The 23,010-nt window shown below is 32.8% G+C and overlaps 1 protein-coding gene across 1 annotated transcript; it reads left to right on the top strand.

The window, feature by feature from the left end:
• The first annotated feature begins 2,592 nt into the window (after nt 1-2,592).
• LOC115992945 (hexokinase-1-like) lies at nt 2,593-10,020 on the top strand. The gene is made up of 9 exons (XM_031117192.1): nt 2,593-3,049; nt 3,752-3,896; nt 3,995-4,177; nt 6,460-6,534; nt 6,723-6,878; nt 7,052-7,150; nt 7,244-7,374; nt 8,419-8,500; nt 9,287-10,020. Exons 1-9 carry the CDS (start codon nt 2,763-2,765, stop codon nt 9,632-9,634), a joined length of 1,506 nt encoding a protein of 501 aa, XP_030973052.1. The 5' UTR covers nt 2,593-2,762; the 3' UTR covers nt 9,635-10,020.
• Nucleotides 10,021-23,010: the final 12,990 nt, after the last annotated feature.

Here is a 23,010-nt window from a genome sequence, read left to right on the forward strand (position 1 = left end):
TCTCTCTCTCTCTCTCTCTCTCTCTGTGGCTTATAAGTGGGTTTGACGTGTGATATTTATTAAGTTAAATTCTTGAGACAATGGATCTGTATCTGATGTAATTAATAAACAATACCTCTTACGTTATTTATCAAAAAAAAAAGTAATTAATAAACAATACCTAGTGATGCAAAGCAACTCTCGAATATTCAGGGACTAGCATTTAATTAAAGGGTTTATTTATTTACAGGTTCTGTGAGTGATCCAACTATTTTGACTTTGGTATTTTATAAAATAGCTTTCGCTGGATTTATACAGAGACTGTGGGATGAACTAGAAACCGTTAGTTAGCACCGCCCCCCAAAAAAAGCTGGAAATAAAGAGTGAGTGCCAATTCCGTCATTGTAATTGACTTATCATCCATATTATAGATAGCCCTGCTGCAATAAAAGCGGTTGATATGCATGTCTGAGTCATGGCTTACATGGCTGAGATTTTTTTGTCACAAAAGTATCTGTGGCAAATTGGTTACACGTCAAAATCATTTGTGCAGGAGCAACTAAGTTGCGTCTTAGCTTAGCTGGGCCGGTTTGGCCCCAATCAACAGGGCCCAACTAAGGCAACTTGACCTAACTAGCCAATTCTAAAATGTCCATTACTTTCTTCTTTTTCATTACCAAACACTGCAATATGCCAGCATTTTTTTATTATCAATAATTACAACCACGGGAGTTCATTGGATGGCTCTGTCGAAAACATGAGTAGCGTTAGTTGAGTTACAAGACACTAATAGGTATGGTATGGATGTTTTAATTGACTTAAAAACAAAGTTGTAAATAAATATAACTACTAAAAAACCAAGGCTCTTGGCTAGTTTAGTGGAATGCAAACTAGTGTACGTGTGTTTTTGTTTCTTGTACTTATTTTTATTATTTTTTGTATTTATTTTTATTAATAATGTTGAAGGGGTTGAACTCTAGATGTCTTGTTGGAAATACTATGAGGTGTCAATTGAGTTACAAGACTCTTGACTACATACTTTTAGGGCAAAACTTAGATACAATACTTATATATTGTTTCTTATGTGCCATTGCAAAACTTAAATACAATACTTATATATTGTTTCTTATGCGTCATTCTTAAATTTTAGTAATCCGTTTAACCAATGACAAAAAATTCATCTCTTTCTTTTATTTTTTTACCTCTGGCATGCAAGAATGACTTTAGATCTTTCCTCTCCGAATTCTCCTAATTAATATTGGAAGAACAAATTTGGCTACATAAATTCGATAATCCTTCAACAGTGATTTCTTTTTACATCACCCAAAGCATATCTTCAACAATGATTTCTTCTTTACAGTGACCATCTACGTGGCTACACCTATTGGACCATCTAAATTGAAGTGTTCATGATGTGGTGGTTAGCTGTACACAAGGATTATCTAAGAATTTTTGGATAAGGAGGAGGTATAATCCAAATTTGCAAAACACCCAAGGAACACGTAAATTTTTTCACATTTGTTAATAGTGGTGGACACGACTTTTATATGGACCCATTATTTTGGGTCAACCTATTTAATAAATGTGAAAAAGTCTATAAAAAATTTAGTATCCCTAACAAAATATAGGATAATCATGTGAATTAGTTAAGTGACTACAGTAAATAAATTTTTTTTTTTAATGGGAAGAAAGCCTATTTCTGATAAGCTTGTTGAGAAAAACTATAGTAAATAAAGTACATTGAAAATGTGATTTAAAATATTAAAGTATTTACTTGAATGGACTAATTCTAGTGTAGGCGGCTATAGTAAAAAGTCATACAAATGTATATATATTTTTAAATAAAGTCATACAATCTCAAATTTGCTTTTGAGAAGAATAAGTCATACAATTATATTTATAATTATCCTATATTAAAATATAAGTAATATTATAGTAACAAACTATTTTATAATATTTTTACAAATTTTTGTTGTGGTCAACTTCTTATTGGTACTCATCTGGGCCTACCAATAATATCATTTTTTTTATCTACCAATAATCACTTACTATATCAGCAATTTATAAAAGTTTTTGTAAAAAAATTTATACCTTTAGTATTTTTTTTAAAATATAATATAATTACATATGGATGAGATTTGAACCTAAATTTTAAATCCCATTATGATTATTATTAGGCAATGACCATAATTGATTTCTTTTCTATATATACAAAACTCAATCTTTTAGTGTACACAACACTCGAAGCAGATCTTAATATAGACAGCAAATTAGCTTCAAATAGAAGTTCTAAATTTAAAATTCACTTTGTAATTGATTATTTAATTATTACATGAAAGGATCATGCCACTGACTAAGCAAATCTTTCAACTATTTTAACTTACCTGGATAATATTCATAATTCTAAATTTTCTCACTTAACAGATAAAAATAACAAATTTATCCAAACTATATTAAAAAAAGTTACAGTTTTTTAAATTTTTTTGGATATGGAATAAATAGTGGTTGGACTGGACTAAATCTTTCAAACCTTCCAATTTTCTGGTCTTTCATTTTTTTTTTTTTTTTTTTTTTTTTTTTTTTTAAATCTAGTGAATTCCAATATCTGTCACGAAAAAAAAAAAAAAAAAAAAACAGCATGACAAATATGACATCCTAAATCCTATAAACAACGGCAATTTTATGATTCAAAATCTGTGTGTCCCAGTCTCTGTTTTCTAAGCTCTTCATGGTTTATTATATATAGCATTACATACATACATACAAACACATACAGAGGAAAAATGGGGAAGGTAGTGGTGAGTGCAGCAGTGATATGTGCGGCAGCGGTGTGTGCGGTAGCAGCTGCGGTGGTGGTGCGGCGGCGTATGCAGAGGACGAAAAGGTGGGAGAAGGCCATGGCTATAGTGAAGGACTTTGAGGAGAAGTGTGGGACCCCAACTTGGAAGCTGGAGAAGGTGGCTGATGCCATGACTCAGGAGATGCACGCTGGGCTTGCTGCCTCTGATTCTCAAGGTGCCCCTACCATGCTCAAGATGCTCATCACCTATGTCAGCAATCTCCCATCTGGGTATTCTTTCTTTAAAAAAAAAAATGGATACATGGATTTAAGTTTTTTTTTTTTTTGGCTTGTGTTTATGTTCCATTTGATTCATTCTGGCTTGATTTCATGTGGGTGTTTCTTGTTTTTGTCTATATTTATGTTGCACGTCTCAATTGTTCCATTTTTTTGATTGAATTGTATGTGGGTGTTTTCCTATTATTTGGTTACTATATGTTGAGAGAGAGAGAGAGAGAGAGAGAGAGAGAGAGAGAGTGCGTGTGTTTCATTTGATTCAGTCTGTCTTGATTTCATGTGGGAGTTTGTTGTCTATGTTTATGTTGCACGTCTCATTTGGCCCATTTTTTTTGGCTCAATTGTATGTGGGCGTTTTCCTCTCATTTGGTTAGTACGTGTTGTGTATGAGGGTGTCTGTGTGATTCATTTGATTCAGTCTGTCTTGATTTCATGTGGCTGTTTGTTGTTTTTGTCTATATTTATGTTGCATGCATGTCTCATTTGGTCCTTTTTTTGATTGAATTGTATGTGGGTGTTCCTGCTTTTACTTGATTAATATGTCTTGTTTGTGTTTATGTTTTATCCGTTGACAATCTCCCAAAATATTTGTGACATTATTTTTTAAAAATTTTGACTTTATGAGTAGACAGTGCAATATAGAGATTTAAGTTTAATGGATGATGGATCCTCTTTTTGTGTTTTTCCTATTTTCAGAGATGAGAAGGGATTGTTTTATGCGTTGGACCTTGGAGGAACAAACTTCCGTGTGTTGCGGGTACAATTGGGAGGGGGAGCTGTTGTTAATCAAGAAGTTTCCGAGGTGTCCATTCCTTTGGATTTGATGGTTGGAACTTCAGAGGTAAAGTTGTGTTGGTGCTTAACTGTTGTCACCGCTAATTCAAGCTTTATTATGCAAAAATAAATGTTAAAAGTCACAAAATCTTGATGTGATTTCAGGCACTATTTGATTTTATAGCGGCTGAACTTGCAAAATTTGTCGAACAAGAAGGACCAGAATTTCAACTTCCTCCTGGTAGGCAGAGGGAACTATGCTTTACCTTCTCGTTCCCTGTGATGCAATCATCAATTGCCTCTGGGAATCTTATTAAGTGGACAAAAGGCTTCTCTATAGATGATGCGGTAAATCCTAATTGCTTTGTGTCTTTTTTTGTTTATCTTCATTTATGTTTACCTATAGATTTCCTGGCATTTTTCCAATAAATTGAAGTATGTCTTTGATTATCAATCTGTTCTTTATCTAAATTGAACTTGTAAAATAAACTAATGTTAATAAGAAAATTCTGGTGATATCATTAAAGTATTAATAATCAATATATTAAATTAGAATAAAATGAAGTGCTAAAAACAGAATTATGAGATTTTTTACTTATGTATAAAAAAAAGAATGATGAGTTATCGTGATGGATACCCTTTAGGGTGTGTTGCACATGAGCCTACATATCCAGACATCTCCATAAATAGAATCAACTCCAGGTTGATGGTAAAGTAGTTACAAAAAGTAGTGACTATTATTTTAGTAGGAATATTCTGGTAACTTGTCAAGGTACTGGCAACAACAGCAAAGCCTTAATCCCAAAATTTGGAGTTAGCTATGGATGCTCGATAGATTAGATTGGTTTGGCCACATGAACTCCTTTCCTCTTTAAATTCTATTTGAAGTCATGCTCTTTGTCCTTTTTATTACTCAACTAATGTTATTTTTGGCCTTCCTCTACCTTTTTCCTATCCCTCAACCTGGATAAACTCACTTTTTCTTACCATTTCATTACTCGCTCTCCTCTGAACATGACAAAACCACCTCAAGTGACTTCCCCTCATCTTTTCATAAATAGGGGCCTAAAAAAGTTGAAAATAAAATTACAGGATGGGAAGTCAGAATAGTATACAGTCCAACCAACTGGTCCAGTCTGGATATTGTTAAATGTACATATTTCATTGTTGTTTTATAAACTCTGTCAAGGCTTAAGGGCAGGGAATCTTTTCTGAATAGACAAACACATATTCAATATCTCACACAAATACATATTGCATATTAACATGTAAAGGATATAAAACCTTGCCAATGTGAAGATTCCTGTTTGAGATGAGAATTGTAATGCACGCAAGGTTCATTTTGATGTCTCTTTTTCTCTTGTTTTAACAAAGTGGCCAGTTTAAATGGTAACTTCCATAATAATATAATTAGGGGGCAGTTATTACAGATTGAAGATTAAATTGCCAATTGTATTCATTGAATATCATGTTCTTCAAACTTTAAATTTTGGATTAAGTTGTCCTGTAGTGGAACTAGTTTATAGTATGTTATTTTGATTTTACTTTAAAAAAAAAAGTATGTTATTTTAATTTAAATAGGCAAGGTATTAGTGAGTTTGGTATTGTTTCCAACATATTATTCTTGACTCAACTGAAGATTTAGTTAGGGTGGCTATGAAAACTTGTTAGGGCTTCATCACATTGATGCATCATATTATGTTGTTGTTCTAATTAACAATTTCTATATTTTATTCAACCATTGTGACTTTGATAACATGATAGGTTTGCACTTTCTTTAGTGATGGTTGCTCTAATTTGTTTGTTGAGAGAAATTTTGTTGGCAAAATTCATTGTCCATTGCTAGGGGAAGTGAGGGAATGGCCAATTTCTTATATTTAGAAAAATTTTTATAATTTGGAAAATTTGTTGAGATTTTAAAATTTTAGATATGCATCAGTATCTCCTTTCAAACCTTTTGGTTTCCATGTTTGTCCTATATTTGGGTTGGCTTCTAGATTCCTTACGCAAATCATTGTTAGGCACCTTTAACATTAATATCAATTTTGGTTAGCTTTCTTGTATGTGTCATCGATCAAAATTATATTCCTTAAAATTTTAGGAAGAAAGTGTTAATTGCAAAAATAATTTCATCTTTATAAATATTCTCTATCAATTTTAGAGCAGATCAAAGGAGCATTTTTAATCGTTTCCTTTAAGATTTTGTGAAAATCAAGACCAACAACTCTTTTCATGTTCATAATCTTGTTCTTGTTAGGAAGCAAGTGTTGAATCATCAACTTCATGGAATATAGCATATTTTGTCCTGGTTTGTCATCCCTTTACGTAAAACAAATCTAAAGCTTTCTTTTTCTCTCTAGAAAATGGTAGCTACCCCCACCAATCTGGCATATTTTCCTGTTAAACGAGCTGTAATTTCTGCAACACTTTGAGGATAGTCATAAAAAATTGAACATGGTTTATCTGACTTTTGGAAGCATGAACATATTATACTTTTGACAGAAACAATCCAGTTCAATAGTAAGTACAGTTTGTTGGCACATCAAAACTAATTTACAAATGTGACAGTATGGTATTTTCTCTTTAGCCTAAATCCCCTTGTGTGACTTTTTTAATTTCTGGGTGCATAGGTTGGCCAAGATGTTGTGGCGGAATTAACACGAGCAATGGCGAGAAAAGGCCTTGATATGCGTGTGTCAGCTCTGGTTAGTCAAAGTCAATGGCTTCTTTATAAAAACACTAATGTGATCCCTTTGGTTATTCTTGATGAAAATCATATATGGTCTTGTGCAGTGGATTGGTATTCCTTTTTTCATATGTCAATCTGGTGTTGAATACTTCATGATATTATTTTTGTTTTCAATATGGTATTAATGTACATTATTGGAACTAGGTGAATGATACAGTTGGGACATTAGCTGGAGGTAGATATTCCAACAAGGATGTTGTTGCTGCTGTTATCTTAGGTACTGGAACAAATGCAGCATATGTAGAACGTGCAAATGCAATACCAAAATTACGTGGTCTTCTGCCTAAATCTGGAGAGATGGTTAGCAGATTCTCAGTGACTGTTAAATTGTCTAGTTCTTTTAATAATATTTAACTTCTTTTCCTGTTCTTGTCTCAAGTCAGTATGGTTGAAAAAAGTTATGCATGTGATTGGAAAATGTAAAAGAACTATTGAGAAAGAATTCTGAAGACACGGCCAATGTTCTACTGCAGGTCATCAACATGGAGTGGGGTACCTTTTGGTCAACAGACCTTCCATTCACAGAGTATGATTATGTACTTGATGCTGAGAGTTTGAACCCAGGTGAACAGGTGATTGTATGAATATTTAACGTTCCACTAGGCTTTGTTTTGCCAAATGATCTTCTATTGTGTTTTTCCTTAAAATTTGTTTGGTACTCTCAGATGTTTGAGAAGATAATTTCTGGTATGTATTTGGGAGAAATTGTTCGCATAGTTCTATGCAAAATGGCTGAAGAAGCTTCCTTTTTTGGTGACATCATTCCACCAAAACTAAAAATTCCATTCACATTAAGGTAGTGTTCAAAACTTACAGGTTAATGATTTAAACATTGTTTATTATGTTCTGCTCTTTTCCTTTTCATTTTGCCTTTCCACTTGTTCATGTTATAAGAGGATTATTTTTGGTTGACAGCTTTTTAATTTTTGTCAACTTTACTCTAGAGTGGAAACTCTTGTGCATTGTTTGATCCCATACAACTATAGTCACGACTTAAATCCAAAAGTGTCATAGTAACCTAGAGCATGTGCCTTGCAGCTCACATTTCTTTTTTATATATTCTTTGTTTCTGTTCTAGGCTTTTTGTTCTGTAATAAAATCATAAATTGAAATGGAACATTCGACTTTTGTCCGACCATAAAAATAGTTGGATAGCACGTTATATTCACTAACTTGGGCTGTAAACCTTGTGTTAAGCTTTGCCTTGAGTCCTAAATATCGTAGAATGTTTCTTTTTAAGTACTAATTTAAACTATTTATTGGTATGAAATAATGTAAAATTTTTTTTACAGCTGTCAAGTTGCCTATCTTTGTCTATAATTTACTTCTTAATGGCCTAGGTGTTTGCCCAGATAACTGTCTGGGTGACCACTTCATCAGCATGGCATTCATTCTTCAGAATAATCTATATTTGATATATTATTCTTGCTTAATTGATATGGTTGCCAAGTTGTGGTCCATAATGGGTGTCACATTTGTCACCTTATTGGCATAATGCGTCCGTAAGACCTAGTATCCTTATTATAACTTCAAAAGCATTTTGGTCATAGTAAGAAATTAATGAATTTCATCAGGCCAGCCCTTGGCAAGTGTAATTGATGACCTTCATGATTTAGTGGCAGTCCTCAGGCTTTGATGTTAGCTCTCTCTTTCTAGCTCTTGGACTTTAGCCTTAGGTCCATGGTATTGCATTCTTGTGGTCACATTTTTATGCTCCTCTTTGAAATTTGTCTCTTGTTAACTTCAATTTTGTTCTTGTAATCTTCATTCATTTTTTTTTTTTTTGAGATTAGGATGAACAATATAACTACATGGCATTAATGAGCTATGAAATATGCAGGACACCTGACTTGTCAGCAATGCATCATGACACATCCAGTGATCTTAAAGTGGTGGATACTAAATTGAAGAATATTTTAGAGGTATATATAACTCTTCATTGTTGTATGGAGTTTCAATTAGTTGTCAAACCTTGTGCTTTTAGTTCATAGCACTTCCATTTGCACTGTATTATATGCATAATTGAGTGACCTTTAATTTTTTGGAATTGGGTTCCTGGCTTAGTTGTCTTGCATCATGACTGAAGGCCTCCATTCCTATTCCTTATCATCCATACATATGGGATAATGGATTAGACTCTAGAGAGGGCATTATCTTTTGCTACAACTGTGATTGTACAGAATAGAAACAAGAGATAGTGACTTACTGTCTTGTACCTTTCTGACAAGGAAGAAGTTTAATATATCATCCATATCATATGGGACTACAGAAAATTTTTATTTTTTATTTTTATAAATTGCTATGACAATGGATGTACCAAATAGAAACAAGAGATGGTGGCTTGTAGCTATCTGATGAGGAAGAAGTTTAATATCTCATTCGAACATATGGGATGAGAGATGTAACAAAGGCCATTTCATTTGCAGTGATAGAGGTCTTTGTGGTTTGTGCCATGCCAAATTTAACTTGTCCAAAGAGAGAGAGAGAGAGAGAGAGAGAGAGAGAGAGAGAGATGGTTTCAGAGGCACATTCAGATTTGTTTTGTAACTGATGATGAGACCTGCTGAACTGCTGTTACAAGTTTTTGTATTCTGATTTATTTACTTATATTTCTATTTCAGATATCTAATACCTCCCTCGAAATGAGAAAAGTGGTCGTTCGTACAAGTTTTTGTATTCTGATTTATTTACTTATATTTCTATTTCAGATATCTAATACCTCCCTCGAAATGAGAAAAGTGGTCGTTCAGCTCTGCAACATTGTTGCAACACGTGGTGCTCGTCTTGCTGCTGCTGGGATCTTGGGCATTCTGATAAAATTGGGAAGAGATAAAATCAAGGATGGGGAGAAACAAAGGACAGTGATAGCCTTAGATGGTGGATTGTATGAGCATTACGCTGAATATCGCAAGTGCTTAGAGAATACCCTAAAAGAATTGCTTGGAGAGGAAGTCTCAGAAAGCATTGTCATTGAGCAATCCAATGATGGGTCAGGTATAGGAGCTGCCCTTCTTGCTGCCTCTCACTCACAGTTCCTTGAAGTCAATAAATCCTAAGAATTATATTCAGAATCATAGAGTTCAAGAAAATTCACTTTATCTCTCTTACATAATTACCTTTTCCTTTTTTCTTAACCCATTTTTCACCTCTTCCGCATTTGTATCAATTATGAGTTTTCTGTACTATTTACCCTTCCTCCTGTTGTAGTTTCGGAGGTTGATTGATTGAATTTTTGGATTATGGCTTTTTTCCTTCTTTCTTAATCCTTTTTTCACCTCTTCTACATTTGTATCAATTATGAGTTTTCTGAACTTTTTATCCTCCTGCCTTTTTTGTTTAGGAGGTTGATTGTGTGAATTATTGAATTATGAATTGGCAAAATATGTAATAAAGGTGGATTGGTTGTATAAAAGCAGGACCTGGAAGCGGCAAATCTAATCCGCTTCGGCCCGTAATTTTACTCATTTTTTTATCAACATACTGCTTCTTTCTGCTTATTACCAATTCTTGTTTTGAAAATGGTGGATAATGTGTTGCGGATACCATCTTAAACCTAAAAGCTTAAGCATATGGATTTTTGGATGCAATAACATGATATTAATTATTAGCTTTTGTGATAGTCCACCCAGTATGGGATTTAACCACTGCTGCTTCCACATGTATACCCACTAATCTTCTTCTTATATGAAAGTTTCCACCAACAATTATCTAAGGGTCATGTGTTAACATCAAGAGCCCAATATTTTTTAGAGCCACTAATAGTCTGATATGCATTCTCTTAACTACTCTACCATGAAAAGAAAAAAAGAGCTGTCCATGGGTTCCATCAGCTACAATTTTTTCTTCCCTTCTAGAAATATGCATATTTGGTATTTGGATGGCACATGTCAAGGGTGAAAAGCTTCTGAATTACTCGGTAACTGATTCTGGCAGGTGGAGTCAGTTTGCTCCTATAAGTTTGGTTAACGGTAAGAATTGTTATATAGTATATTTTGCGACATGACGTAACAAATCTCATTGAAGTTCTTCTCTGTCATTAAAAAAAAATGTCATTTTGAAACATTCTACAAAATTGAATGCATACTTTTTTATTTATTTATAACAAGTGTTAAAAGACATACTACAACAAGTATATATGTCTTTCATATCAGAGTTTTCGTGTGCGACACAAAAACCTATATAAATTGAGCTGCTTCCACGATTCTCTTCCTTTACGTTAATGCTGTGCAAGATGTGACCCATAATTGGGTTTGGGCTACTGGAATATTCCCTTCTGTTCCCCTAGCAAGAAACCAGCATAGCCCACATGAGATTCAAATGCTCACTGAAGCATAGCACGTAAAAAACCAAAGATAAGATTGGGAAAAGGTGGGCCTTTGATTTGTGGCCCAAAAAAGGAGAAGCAACTGCATGTTTGTCTACACTTGACCTGTGCACAAGGCAAAAATGTTGGCATAATATATTTGTATGAGACTAAATATTATTTCACGCTCATTTACCTCTACTATTTCATATACATACCACATTTAAAACATAAAGTAGATATAAAAAAGTAAAAGTAAGAGAATAAAAGTCCATATTTATAATATTTATTTGTGTAGTTCTATAATAGTATAATCTATCTACAAGACTACAACCATTGGACTTGTGCAGAAGGCTAAAAATATGTTTACATTAATACTATTCATTTTGAATTTAGTTTTTATTTTTTTATTTTTTGCATATCTCGATGATGAAAGAAGATAATGGATGATGGTTGTTATGTACGAAGAAAGATAAATAATTAAAAAAATCAATAAAATTTGATATTTTAATAAAATATAGTGTAAATTAGAGATTTTAATGTGAGATGTTTTGACAAGTATGTAAAATAGAAAAAGTAGGTTAGAGCACTCGCATAGTGAGCATATAGTACAAAAGTGTCAAATTTACACATTTTTGCTAAAAAATTACCCATATCAATCATTTATAACATTGTATATTTACATTTTTGCTATAGTACTTGTGAAAATATACACGATTACTATAACTTTGTATTTTTTATTTTAATCTCTCTCTCTCTCTTCTTCTTCCTCTTCTATTTTCTCTTAAATCCTAGCAACATGCTCTCCAAATCGATACAAATCATCAAATTCATCAAACTCATTCTAAATCTAGATCCCAAACTCATCAAACCCATATATAAATCCATATATATCATCAAACCCTTTTACAAATCCATATAAATCATCAAACCCAAACCGCGAAAGAAGAAATCGACCCAAAATCACCGCCCACCTACCATTGCAACCCACCACCACACAACAACCCATTACAAGTTTACAACACCTTTTTGCCACCACCTAAAACCAATGGAAAACCCACAAAATCAACCCACCTAGAGCTAAATCAACCATCTCAACCCATTCACTTCAAACCAACTTCATCTCTAACCTATTTCACCTCAAAACAAAAAACTTAGAAAACCCATGTTTGGGTCATGGGTGCAACACAAGAGAGAGAGAGAGTGTGTGTGTGTGTGTGTGTGTGTGTGTGTTCAGGTAGGATAGTTGTGAAATAATAAAAAAAAGTGAGAAAGTGATTATTTAAATAAAACAAAATGTAAAATAGATAGTATTATGTGAGAATTTTTGAGAAAAAGTTGTGTAAAATAAGAAAATTAGGTTCTTATACTAAAATAGAAAGAAATTTTTGCACAAATTAATACGGATATTTTAAGATCTTAAATAGAATAATTGTTGAACAATATAGGACATAAGAGATTTTAGATAGCATAACTGTTGAAAAATATAAGACAAGAAAAATAGTCTGCAAAATGTCATAATATTTTTACAATAACGTTGTTTTTAGTTTTGGTGAGTCTCAATATAATATTTATTCTTTTATTTTGACTAATGAAGAGTTTTTTTATTTATTTTTTATACAAGATAGAATTTCTATTCTAATATAATCTTAGTGTATATGTATGTGAAACTTCCTATTTGAGACTTGAAGCTTAGTCCTTATGATAATTTATTCTATCAGTTGACATCTCAACCATTTTGATTATTTATTTTGTCAGTTGAATAGCTTTTAAAAAAAAAAAATTTATTTGTGTGAGTTCAGTCGATGCTTTTTAGTTTTCCAATGAGATCCATTCAATACAATCAACACAAGTAGACTACTCAACCGAGTTTGAAGATCTGCACAAACATCTTCAGTTGAAGAAAAGATTCTATTGTGATGATGTGTACTGCTTGGGGAAGAAAAGATTCTATTTATATTAATGGAATTTATGGAAACGACATCCATGGCTATTTCCAGGATTTCATAAATTTATTGCGCTCCTTGAAGTTAGTTTTACAAAACAACAAATGAGTTACTGTGAGTGTGTGACAGTGTTCAACTCCGTCAACTAATTCAGACATGTACACCATGAATTTCAACTTTGGCAGCTACTTCGATAATAAGAGCATTAAATTTTTAGTACACAGCAAAAATAAATATGGAGATACTGGGTCTCCTTGACAGAAGTCTCTTGTCCTCGATGGATTGAATAAACCATTAGGTTCCCCATTGACTAGGACAGATCAAGATACTGTGCTGCACATATAATCAATGCCATCCAATCAGGATGAAACTGTCATGTCAAATTCCTAGTTACTGAGAATTTATTTGCAAACTGAAGCTGTTCCACTTTGCTCTCATTCAGTCATTTTTTTAGAGAGAAACACCACTAATGGGTTCTTAGAACTCACCAAATTGTGTCAATGGTTAAAATATAGTTGTACTTCATAAATAGAAAAAAAGAAAAGAAAAAGAAATAACGTTTTAAGAAATCGTGTATGAGTAAATAAGTTAAAAAGAAAAAAATTGATATCAAATCGACACTTAATTTAAAGATGCTCGCAAGTCTTTATTTTCTTTCTTGCTTTCTCTCTTCTAAACTTATTTTTAATTTAAATTTGGGGATAAGCACGAATGTCTTACCAAACTTATTTTTAAAAAAATTATCTTATACATAAAATATATTAGTAAAACAAAATTATGGAGTAGAAAAAGGGGCAGATGTATATAGTATAAGATAAAGGATTGACATATTGATTATGATTTGACCAAGGGAAGGTTCTCCATTAAAATATGTATAAGTGGAAGTGCCCCCAATTCGTTGATTCAACCTTCAACATCCCTTTTATTTTAGTGTAGTCCAAAGAGAAATGAAGCCGAAGTTGAAACTTTGAGAAAGGCCTTTCCCCTGTCACCTCCACTTACAGTTATTACGGGAGTAGTAGAGGGAGTAGTGGAAGACTAAATTATTATATGCAATACTCCCAACTATATCCAAATAATACCCTTTCTATACCACTGAATTACATCATCTTAGTCATCATTCCCATCTCCCAATTACTTTATTGACCTCATCATTTTTTGAAACTCCAAGATTTGCATGTTTAACTCTCATTTGGCCCAAAAATTAGCTTGTTTAAACTTTTCAATCTATAAATTGCCAAGTAGTCTATATCTATATATGCAACTTATTTGGAAGTAAAAATATTTTCATAATCGGTTTCCACAGTATGATATGGATGTAAGTGTTAAGAGGCATTTATATACCCACCTCAGGATTCAGGAACAATACATGATTATGGAATTTGGATTGCTTAATTTTATTTTGTTTATAATCTAGAGCATTCAGCAAAATATAAAGGGACACACACACCAAACTGGCTTCCATTTGGCCTAGTTCCAATTTCAAAGTCACAAATTTAACTTTAACTTGACCTATTGAATAACTATTTGAATGAAAATTAGGAATTAAAAAAAAATTTATTTCTTGCATTAGATTTATGTATATATATCCTCTGGTTTTATGGTGTGTGAGTCTCACAATAATGTGTTACTCACATGCCATAAGAATGAAAATACATGCATATATTGATGGATGCATGAGATATATTCTCTTATATTAGACCTAGTGGATATTTTATTTAATCAATGAGATTACCTAGCTATTACCTCATTATCTTGTGGAGCCTCCCTTATCCACTTCTCCAGCATTAGGGCAACAATAAGTTTTGATAAACTAATTACTTATCAAGAGAAGAAAACCAACAAAAGAAAACCATATCGAAAGAGAAGAAGAAAAAGGAAAACATTAACTCAACCTTTGGGTTTATAGTAATTGCACCCCAAAAAAAAAAACACGTATTCAAAACATCATTATGAGAGTGTTTTTTTCTCCACCTCAAATAAAAGCGGGAAACACCAAATATATATTTAGTATTTAGTATATAACAATATTGTACACACACTACAAAATGTTCTCTATAATCTATACAAATGGCTAACAAGGCTTTGCTCTCTCTGAACCTCAGCCAAATTTGGCTCTACAACATCCAAGTCTGGCATAACATGTGGAGACTCTCATGCATAGATCCCTAGCTGCTCTCTCCTTTGGACAATACTATACGTACGTACGGTGTACATAAATGGCACACAGGTAGAGCCAGGCAAACCAGAAAGGAGTAGTATTGTATATTTGTAGGTATGTTAAAAGCTGATATTCTTGTTCTTGTTCTCTTTTGAGTTATTGGGTTCTTGGGTTATGTCCAAGAACGATATATAATTTTAGGACCTATTAGGTTATGACTTGCGTATTTTTGTTTGTTTTTGAAGCTTGTATGACTAAATTCTACATGGGTTTATATATATATTCATGTTTTTAGCTCTAGATCTTTGAAGTTTTTGTGTACTTCAGTAGTTTAGTTTGAATTTGCTTGTCCAATTTAGAACTTTTGTATTCTAAAATTAGTCCAAGAATGATATATGGAGAGAGATTCTGACCAATTTGGATGAAGTCTTTGTGATCTAAAATTTTGATGTTGTTGTTTTCATTCTGAATAGATATTTCAGGGTTTTGTTTTCCTCTCTTTTTTTAAGGTAACCTACAAACGATTGGGATATTATTGCTGTAATTTCAAGAATTTAGCTGAAATTTGATTCAGTATAGTGTTAACACATGCCTCTCACTATATTTTTTATTTTTTGCTTGAATAAAGGAAACTGATCATGTCCGTTTCTTCAGTATAATATTGCCTGTGAGTTTGTAGTTGAGAATATATTCTTTGAAACTAGTTTTTTGTAAAAGGATTTGTTTCATTCTACAATGTCTTCACAGACGAAAAAAAAAAAACTATTATGTCATATAACTGTTCTTTTGATAACGAACACTTATATTTTAATTCACCATAGATATAATTGAAACCATCAGACATGGCAATGTGCATGGGCTTCTTTCCCATCTTTGTTTTTGTTGAAATCTTATTTGAAGAACAATTGTAATTACCCAAATTCAAAAACCAGAATTTTCAAAAGAAGAAACAAGTATGTGACATTAATTTATAAAAGAAGAGTTTGTGATCAGAAGAGAATTAACTTACATTGTCTGGTTAGTTTTGACTGAACTAAGGTTTCAAATTTGATGATTGTATTGACCATCGAGAAAGAAAATAAGCCACCCTCATTAAGAATATAAAGTTGAAATTTTCAAAAGCATTGTCATTTTACTAAGATGAATATATAGATATGGCCTTTGTGAGCTGCATGTAGGGGCGTTTACTGAACTGCACAAATCGTGAAAGTCGTACCAAAACCACCAACAAAATGGCATAATTGCATCGCATCGCAACTACAATGCACTGCATGGTGCAGTACAGTTTGTAGTTTTATAATAGGAAAACTGCACCGCACTGCACTGCACTCTTTCTATATATTAATATATCTATTTTTTAATATTAAATATATTAATAATAGTTTAATATCCCTAGTTTTCAACCCAAAAAAAAAAAGTTTAACGACCTAAGCAAGTATTGATTGGAAAAGCCAACCCAAAATAAAGAAAAACTAGTTCAAGAGTTTAAAACTTTGCCTAAAACAAAGAGAAAAATCAGTTTTGAGCTGGGCAAGAAAAGCCCAAAATTTGAAAATGTATTGGCTTCAAACCGCATCTTATACATCGCACTGCACATGTGACCACAAAAATGAGATGTGGTGCAGTTATGATTTTGGCTAAATCGCACTGCAAAGTGTGTTACTAAAAATGACCCAAAACTGCACTGTATCACACCGCGAACACAGTGCAGCCTACATGGGCACCTATTATTTTGTAACTAAAAATGTTAAATATTTAAAAGAGTTCAAGCATGGATTAGCATTAATTTTTTGCTAAAATAACTATCTATTTATTTGCTTAAAGTTATATTATATAGTTGTACAAATAGAGTTTTTATTAGAAAATTGTATATAAGAAAAAAAAAACATAATTAATTAAAAAAAAATCCAAATGCACGATTAAATCTACTCTATTTTCTAATTTTGCCCTCCTCGACTCTTTGATATTATATTACTTTTTTTTTTTTTTGGATAAGAAGATAGTGTTTGTTTGTTTAGACCCCTGTACACTCAAATTGTTTAACTTAATTAATTAATCAAGTTGTTACTTAGGTTTATTATTCAAATCTAGATTAAACACAAACAATCATATCACATAAAGTGGAAAATAAATAACGTAGATAATATGATGACCTAGGAAAAGTAATGAAACCGTCCAGTTTCAAGGTAAAAAACCTAGAAGCCAACAAATTTACTATGATAAAATGAAAGTTTTACAATAGATTTTTCCTTAAATCTAAAGCTACCTCTTGTAGTACTTATTCATGTAATCACACATAGCTCCGAATCCACGAACTCTTCTATTTGAATTTATTGAACACATTTGTGACTCTAAGATCCCACTCAAAACTTTAAACCATCAACAGTAGTTGATCTTTTATGCAGCAACTTATCTCCATCGGTTCTTGTATATGGATCTTCTTTCCAGTATATGCTTGTTGAGTTAAGAGGTTACAAAACCTCTCAAATTTCACAGGAGTAACTCACAAGGCTTCCAAGAACTTTTGAAACGTATTTAGGGTTTTCCTAGTATTGAACTCAAAGCCTGATTTAAATTCTGTAGAATATGATTCTCGATTAGTTTAGCTTATCTCTCAATTAATCAAGCCTTGCAAATTTTGAATTCTTCTTTCTGCAGCTTGACTATTCTTGAATCTTGGCTTGAACTCATTTAAGCAATGTCTAACACTCGTTCTAAGACTTAGAAATCTTAAAGTAAACATGTTTTGTACTTGGTTTGCCAACATACAGAAAATTAGAACCTAAACATTTATTCCTAAATATTTAGAACCTAACGGATAGCAACTTTCATTAAGAACGAGATAAAAGCAATACATCTTAAGCTAAAGCAGACTCAATCATATAAGGATTTTCCTTCATCCAAGTTACATAACTATCAATACTCTTGACAAACTGTGCCAAGATATGTGTTGGGCGGTTGTCTTGTCACTTCAAGTGTAATACGTACTTGTGCAAATCCCCACAACAACATTATCAATAGCCACTAGTGGATTGTGATAACCCAAAATTGTATCAAAAACAACTTTGGAATCACATTCAAACACAACATCACGAATACCCACATCCCGTACAAAACTAACTCCATCCTCAAAAGTCATTGCCTCCGTTTCCAAAAGCCTTAAAGGCACATGTAAGTTCTTACTCAAGGTTGCTTCCACTCGTCCTGGAGAATCCCTTATAACCACACCTGCAAGAAAAATGTTCAAGATTTCAAGTTATATCCAAAATAAATTGAGCTCATGAATTTGACTTCATTTATTTATTTATTATTATTATTTTATTAAACAATTGACTTCGTAAATTTAGTGGAGGCTAATTGGTCAAATTTCGAACTTTAGTTCTTTCTGGCCATCAATTAATGGATTATCTTGGGAACTTCATGCTTTGAGAGATGTGTGACCATCATAATTATGATTAATTGATCATTTCCTAAAAAAAATTTTAATTCAATATTTAGAACAATTTAACCTTTTGAGATAATTGACAACCTTTTGACTTTGAAGCATACATTCACTCAAATGATAGAAACTTGAAAGAAGTAAGTATCTTCCTTTTTCAAACTAAAAGTGCATATTATTTTTCCAATTCAATTCACTTTAAACTAGATTGACATTTGTATTACAGATTGTAAATCTCTTGGCATTTGTAAGGATAGGAAATACCATTTGACCTATAGATCATTGGTGGAAGGAGTTTCAAATTGTTTCAAAAAGAAGTGAAATTGATAGAAACTTGATACTTAATGAGATGATAGATCCAAAAAAAGGTAACCCAAGCAAACTAATAGAAAATAAAGAAAATTTTCTTGAAACTCGTAGAGATGGTAGAAATGACACAAACTATTATTATTATTATTTTATTAAGCAATTGACTTCGTAAATTTAGTGGAGGCTAATTGGTCAAATTTTGAACTTTAGTTCTTTCTGGCCTCAATTAATGGATTATCTTGGGAACTTCATGCATTGAGAGATGTGTGACCATTAGAATTATGATTAAATTGATCATTTCCTAACAATTTTTTTAATTCAATATTTAGAACAATTTAACTTTTGAGACAATTGACAACCTTTTGACTTTGAAGCATACATTCACTCAAAGGATAGAAAATTGAAAGAAGTAAGTATCTTCCTTTTTCAAACTAAAAGTGCATATTATTTTTCCAATTCAATTCACTTTAAACAAGATTGACATTTGTATTACAGATTCTAAATCTCTTGGCATTTGTAAGGATAGGGAATACCATTTGACCTATAGATCATTGGCGGAAGGAGTTTCAAATTGTTTTAAAAAGAAGTGAAATTGATAAAAACTTGATACTTAATGAGATGATAGATCCAAAGAAAGGTAACCCAAGCAAACTAATAGAAAATAAGGAAAATTTTCATGAAACTCGTAGAGATAGTAGGAGTGACACAAACTAATGGGATCGCACCACTAGCAAAGGATTCACAACAATAGCCACCATGTAGAGGCAAACATGAAAACATTTCTTATCGTTGTTTTGAGAATGAAGGGGAAGCCTTTATGATTGCTTCACAAGTTAATGATGAGCGTAGAACTATACAAGAACCTCTTTCATCTTTAGCTAGTGATACATGGATGAATGTAATGAATGATGAAATTGAGTTAATGCGAACTTATTTAGTTTGGATTTGGTAGATCTAATTTTAAGGCGAAAGGTCATTAGGAACAAAATGGGTTCTTAAAATCAAACGGAAAGTGGATGGTTCAATACAAATGTACAAGACTTGACAAGTGAAAAAAGTCTACACCCAAAAGAAAAGTGTTGACTATGAGGAAACCTTTTGACCCATAGTGAGATTTGCCTCAATTCACCTTATTTTGGTAATTGTTTCAAATTTGAATTTGGAATTATATCATATGGACATTAAAACAAATTTTCCAATGGAGAACTAAATAAGAAGGTCTATGTGAATTAGCATGTTGGCTTCATAGCCAACGGTTAAAAGCACAAAGTGTGCAAACTTAAATGGTCCATATTTGTTATGAATCAATCATCTAGATAGTAGTACTTGAGCTCCCATCAAGCCATTCTATCAAATGGGTTTACGATTATTGGAGAAGATCATTGTATCTACATGAAGTGGTCTAAGAGAAGCTTCATTATTCTATCATTGATTTTGCTGAGATACTATTGGCCAAAAGTGACATAGAAATGATTGTTGGAACGAAAGGATGGTTGTCCTCCAACTTTGAGGTGAATGACATGGGTAAAGCAAACTATATCTTGAGGCTTAATATATTCAAACATCATTGAAAAATAAAAAAACTTCTAGGTCTGTCACCAAAAAAAAAAAACCCTAAGTTCTTGGTTGTTTTCAAATGTGTGATTGTAAACTCATATACACAATACACTCATATAACAAAAAATGAGAGCTCGAGCCAAAACATATTCTAAGACTCAAGATGAAAAAGAAAAAGAAAATGGCTTGTATTCCCTATGCTAATGTAGTGTGGCAACTAGATGTATGATATGAGGTATACTTGACCTGACATATCTTGTTGGTTTAACCAGTGGATTCCAATCGAACCCCAGACTTTCCCATTGGAACATTTGGTAAGTTTTTACTGCAAAAGTCTACTTTTTTTTTTTTTTTAAGGAAAAGCACAAGTCTACTTGGTAAGCTTATTTTTCTTTTTCTTTTTTTTAAATAGAATGTTTAAACAAGTTGTTTTTTTTTTTTTTTTAAAGATTTAAAATGTTAAACCAACCCCCCCCCCCCAAAAAAAAGGAATTTGAAACCACATGCCAAATGGGCACTTATAACTTGTTTTTCAAAAATTGATTCTTTTTAACCCTTATGGGAATTTTTTGTTTTTGTTTTTTGAAATTCCTACATGCTGCACGAATATGATCCCACAGTTGATGATAGTGACAATTCCAGAACAAAGAACAAGAATAAAACGCTTAAGGAAGAAGATGGTTGATTTCAGAATAGAAGGCTCGAGGTTGAAGATAAGATTTAGGAGTTACCATTGGTATTTCAAATATGGAAGAAATGCACCATTTCACTCATGGGTGTTTATGAAAAACTCTGTTTAGTGTGTGCTATTGGTTAAGACTTAATTGAGTTGAAACAGTGTTGTGTGGTGTACTTGAAATGCAGTTGTTATGGCATGAAGAACTATTAGACTTAGTTTGTTTTATCCTTCCTAATCTCATGGATCAAATTCGTATAATGTGGAATTATTGTTATTTAGTTATGCTCAACCGGTACTATAAATATCTTTGTAAGTTTCAATCTATCATTAAGTAAGAAATTTAGTTTTTCAATAAAAACAATCTCTCTCTCTCTCTCTCTCTCTCTCTCTCTCTCTCTCTCTCTCTCTCTCTTTTCTTCATACACAGTTTCAATCTCCGATTTGTTCTTGCTTCCAATACAAAGTTTGTGTTTCTGTTCTATAAGAAAATCTTCAAGGTATTAGAGTAAGAGATTCATGCATAGAATTCTTCAATGGCAACCTCAAGCTCAACAGTTATTCATTTTTTAGCTTCTTCAAATTCCACAATGAATGTGATGAATCAACCATTTCTTCTTCTCTCAAATATGGCTAATATGATGACTGTCAAGCTAGATAATACAAACTATATTGTGTGGAAACATCAAATTTCAATGGTTTTGGAATCCTATTCCTTGTTTGAACTACTTAAAGAACCACAATTGGTTCCTGAGAAATTTCTTAAGTATTTTGTTGGTGCTTTTACCTCAATTGTGAATCCAGATTACACACTCTAGAGGTCAAAGGAGGAGAAAAATTTGTTAACTTTCATGAGCTCTACTCTCTCACCTTCCATTCTGGCCCTCACAGTTGGTTGTACATTTACCATGGAGGTCTGGAAAGTCTTAGAGAATAGGTTCTCTTCAATATCTCATATAATGAATCTTGAAGGTGAACTTCATAACCTCAAGAAGGGAGCAGATACCGTGGATATTTATCTACAAAAGATCAAAGTTGTGAGAGATAAGCTCCTAGCAGTTGGTGTGGTCATAGATGATGAAGAGCTACTTCATGTAACTATCAAGGGACTTCCTAAAGAATACAATGCTTTCAGGTTCGCAATAAGGACCAGAAGCACTCAATTGAGTTTTCATGAACTTTCAACCATGCTTAATGCAGAAGAAGAGTCCTTGAATGAAGGTTTGGATGCTAAAGATCCAATCTTTGTAATGGTAGCAACTGCTACTCCAAAGCCAAATAACAACTACAATCAATACAATAAAGGAAGGGGCTGAAGAAATTACAATAGTAGAGGTGGACGAGAAGGTGAAGGTGCAGGTAATCACTCACCTCAGTATAGTCCTTTCACTCCCAGCAAAACTAGTCCAATATTGGCACAGCTACTCCCAGATTTGAAAGGCCAACTTGTCAAATTTGTGGCAAGCTTGGTCATCTAGCCATAGACTGATATCATAGGATGGATTATGCCTACCAAGGCAAACATCCATCTACCAAATTTACAGCAATGGCCACTGCATCTAATACTTGTCTTGCACAGGAGTAACCTTGGCTAGCTGATAGTGCAACCACAGATCATGTTACTTCCAGCTCCAATCAACTCAGCTTTCCAAAGCCTTATGGAGGTCAAGATCACCTTACAGTTGGCAATGGGTAGAATCTACCTATTACTCACATAGGTAATACTTTCATTCCTTCCTTTTATTCAACCCTTCACCTAAACAATGTGCTTGGAGTCCCATCCATTTCTTCTAATCTATCTTCTGTTAATAAAATCTATCATGATAATCATTGTTGGTGTTATTTTGATGAAAATATACTTTCAATTCAGGCTTTGGTCACAACAAAGGTACACTACCAGGGTACGAGTGAAGATTGAGTTTATCTCATCTATCTTCATAAGGCTCCTCATCTCACTTTGTCTTCTAAAGTCTGCAACAATGTTGCTAAGTCCACTATTTTCAATAAAACATTTTGGCACATGAGACTTGGTCATCCTCAT

The sequence above is a fragment of the Quercus lobata genome, chromosome 5 (assembly GCF_001633185.2).
Source record: "Quercus lobata isolate SW786 chromosome 5, ValleyOak3.0 Primary Assembly, whole genome shotgun sequence".
Lineage (NCBI taxonomy): Eukaryota > Viridiplantae > Streptophyta > Magnoliopsida > Fagales > Fagaceae > Quercus > Quercus lobata.

What these genes read in the sequence shown, in the direction of transcription:
- LOC115992945 (XM_031117192.1), top strand. Translation starts at nt 2,763, where the DNA reads ATGGGGAAGGTAGTGGTGAGTGCAGCAGTGATATGTGCGGCAGCGGTG. An exon ending in GCTTCTCTATAGATGATGCG is followed by an intron (nt 4,178 to 6,459) that starts GTAAATCCTAAT and finishes CTGGGTGCATAG; the next exon opens with GTTGGCCAAGATGTTGTGGC. An exon ending in AATTGAAGAATATTTTAGAG is followed by an intron (nt 8,501 to 9,286) that starts GTATATATAACT and finishes TTTCTATTTCAG; the next exon opens with ATATCTAATACCTCCCTCGA.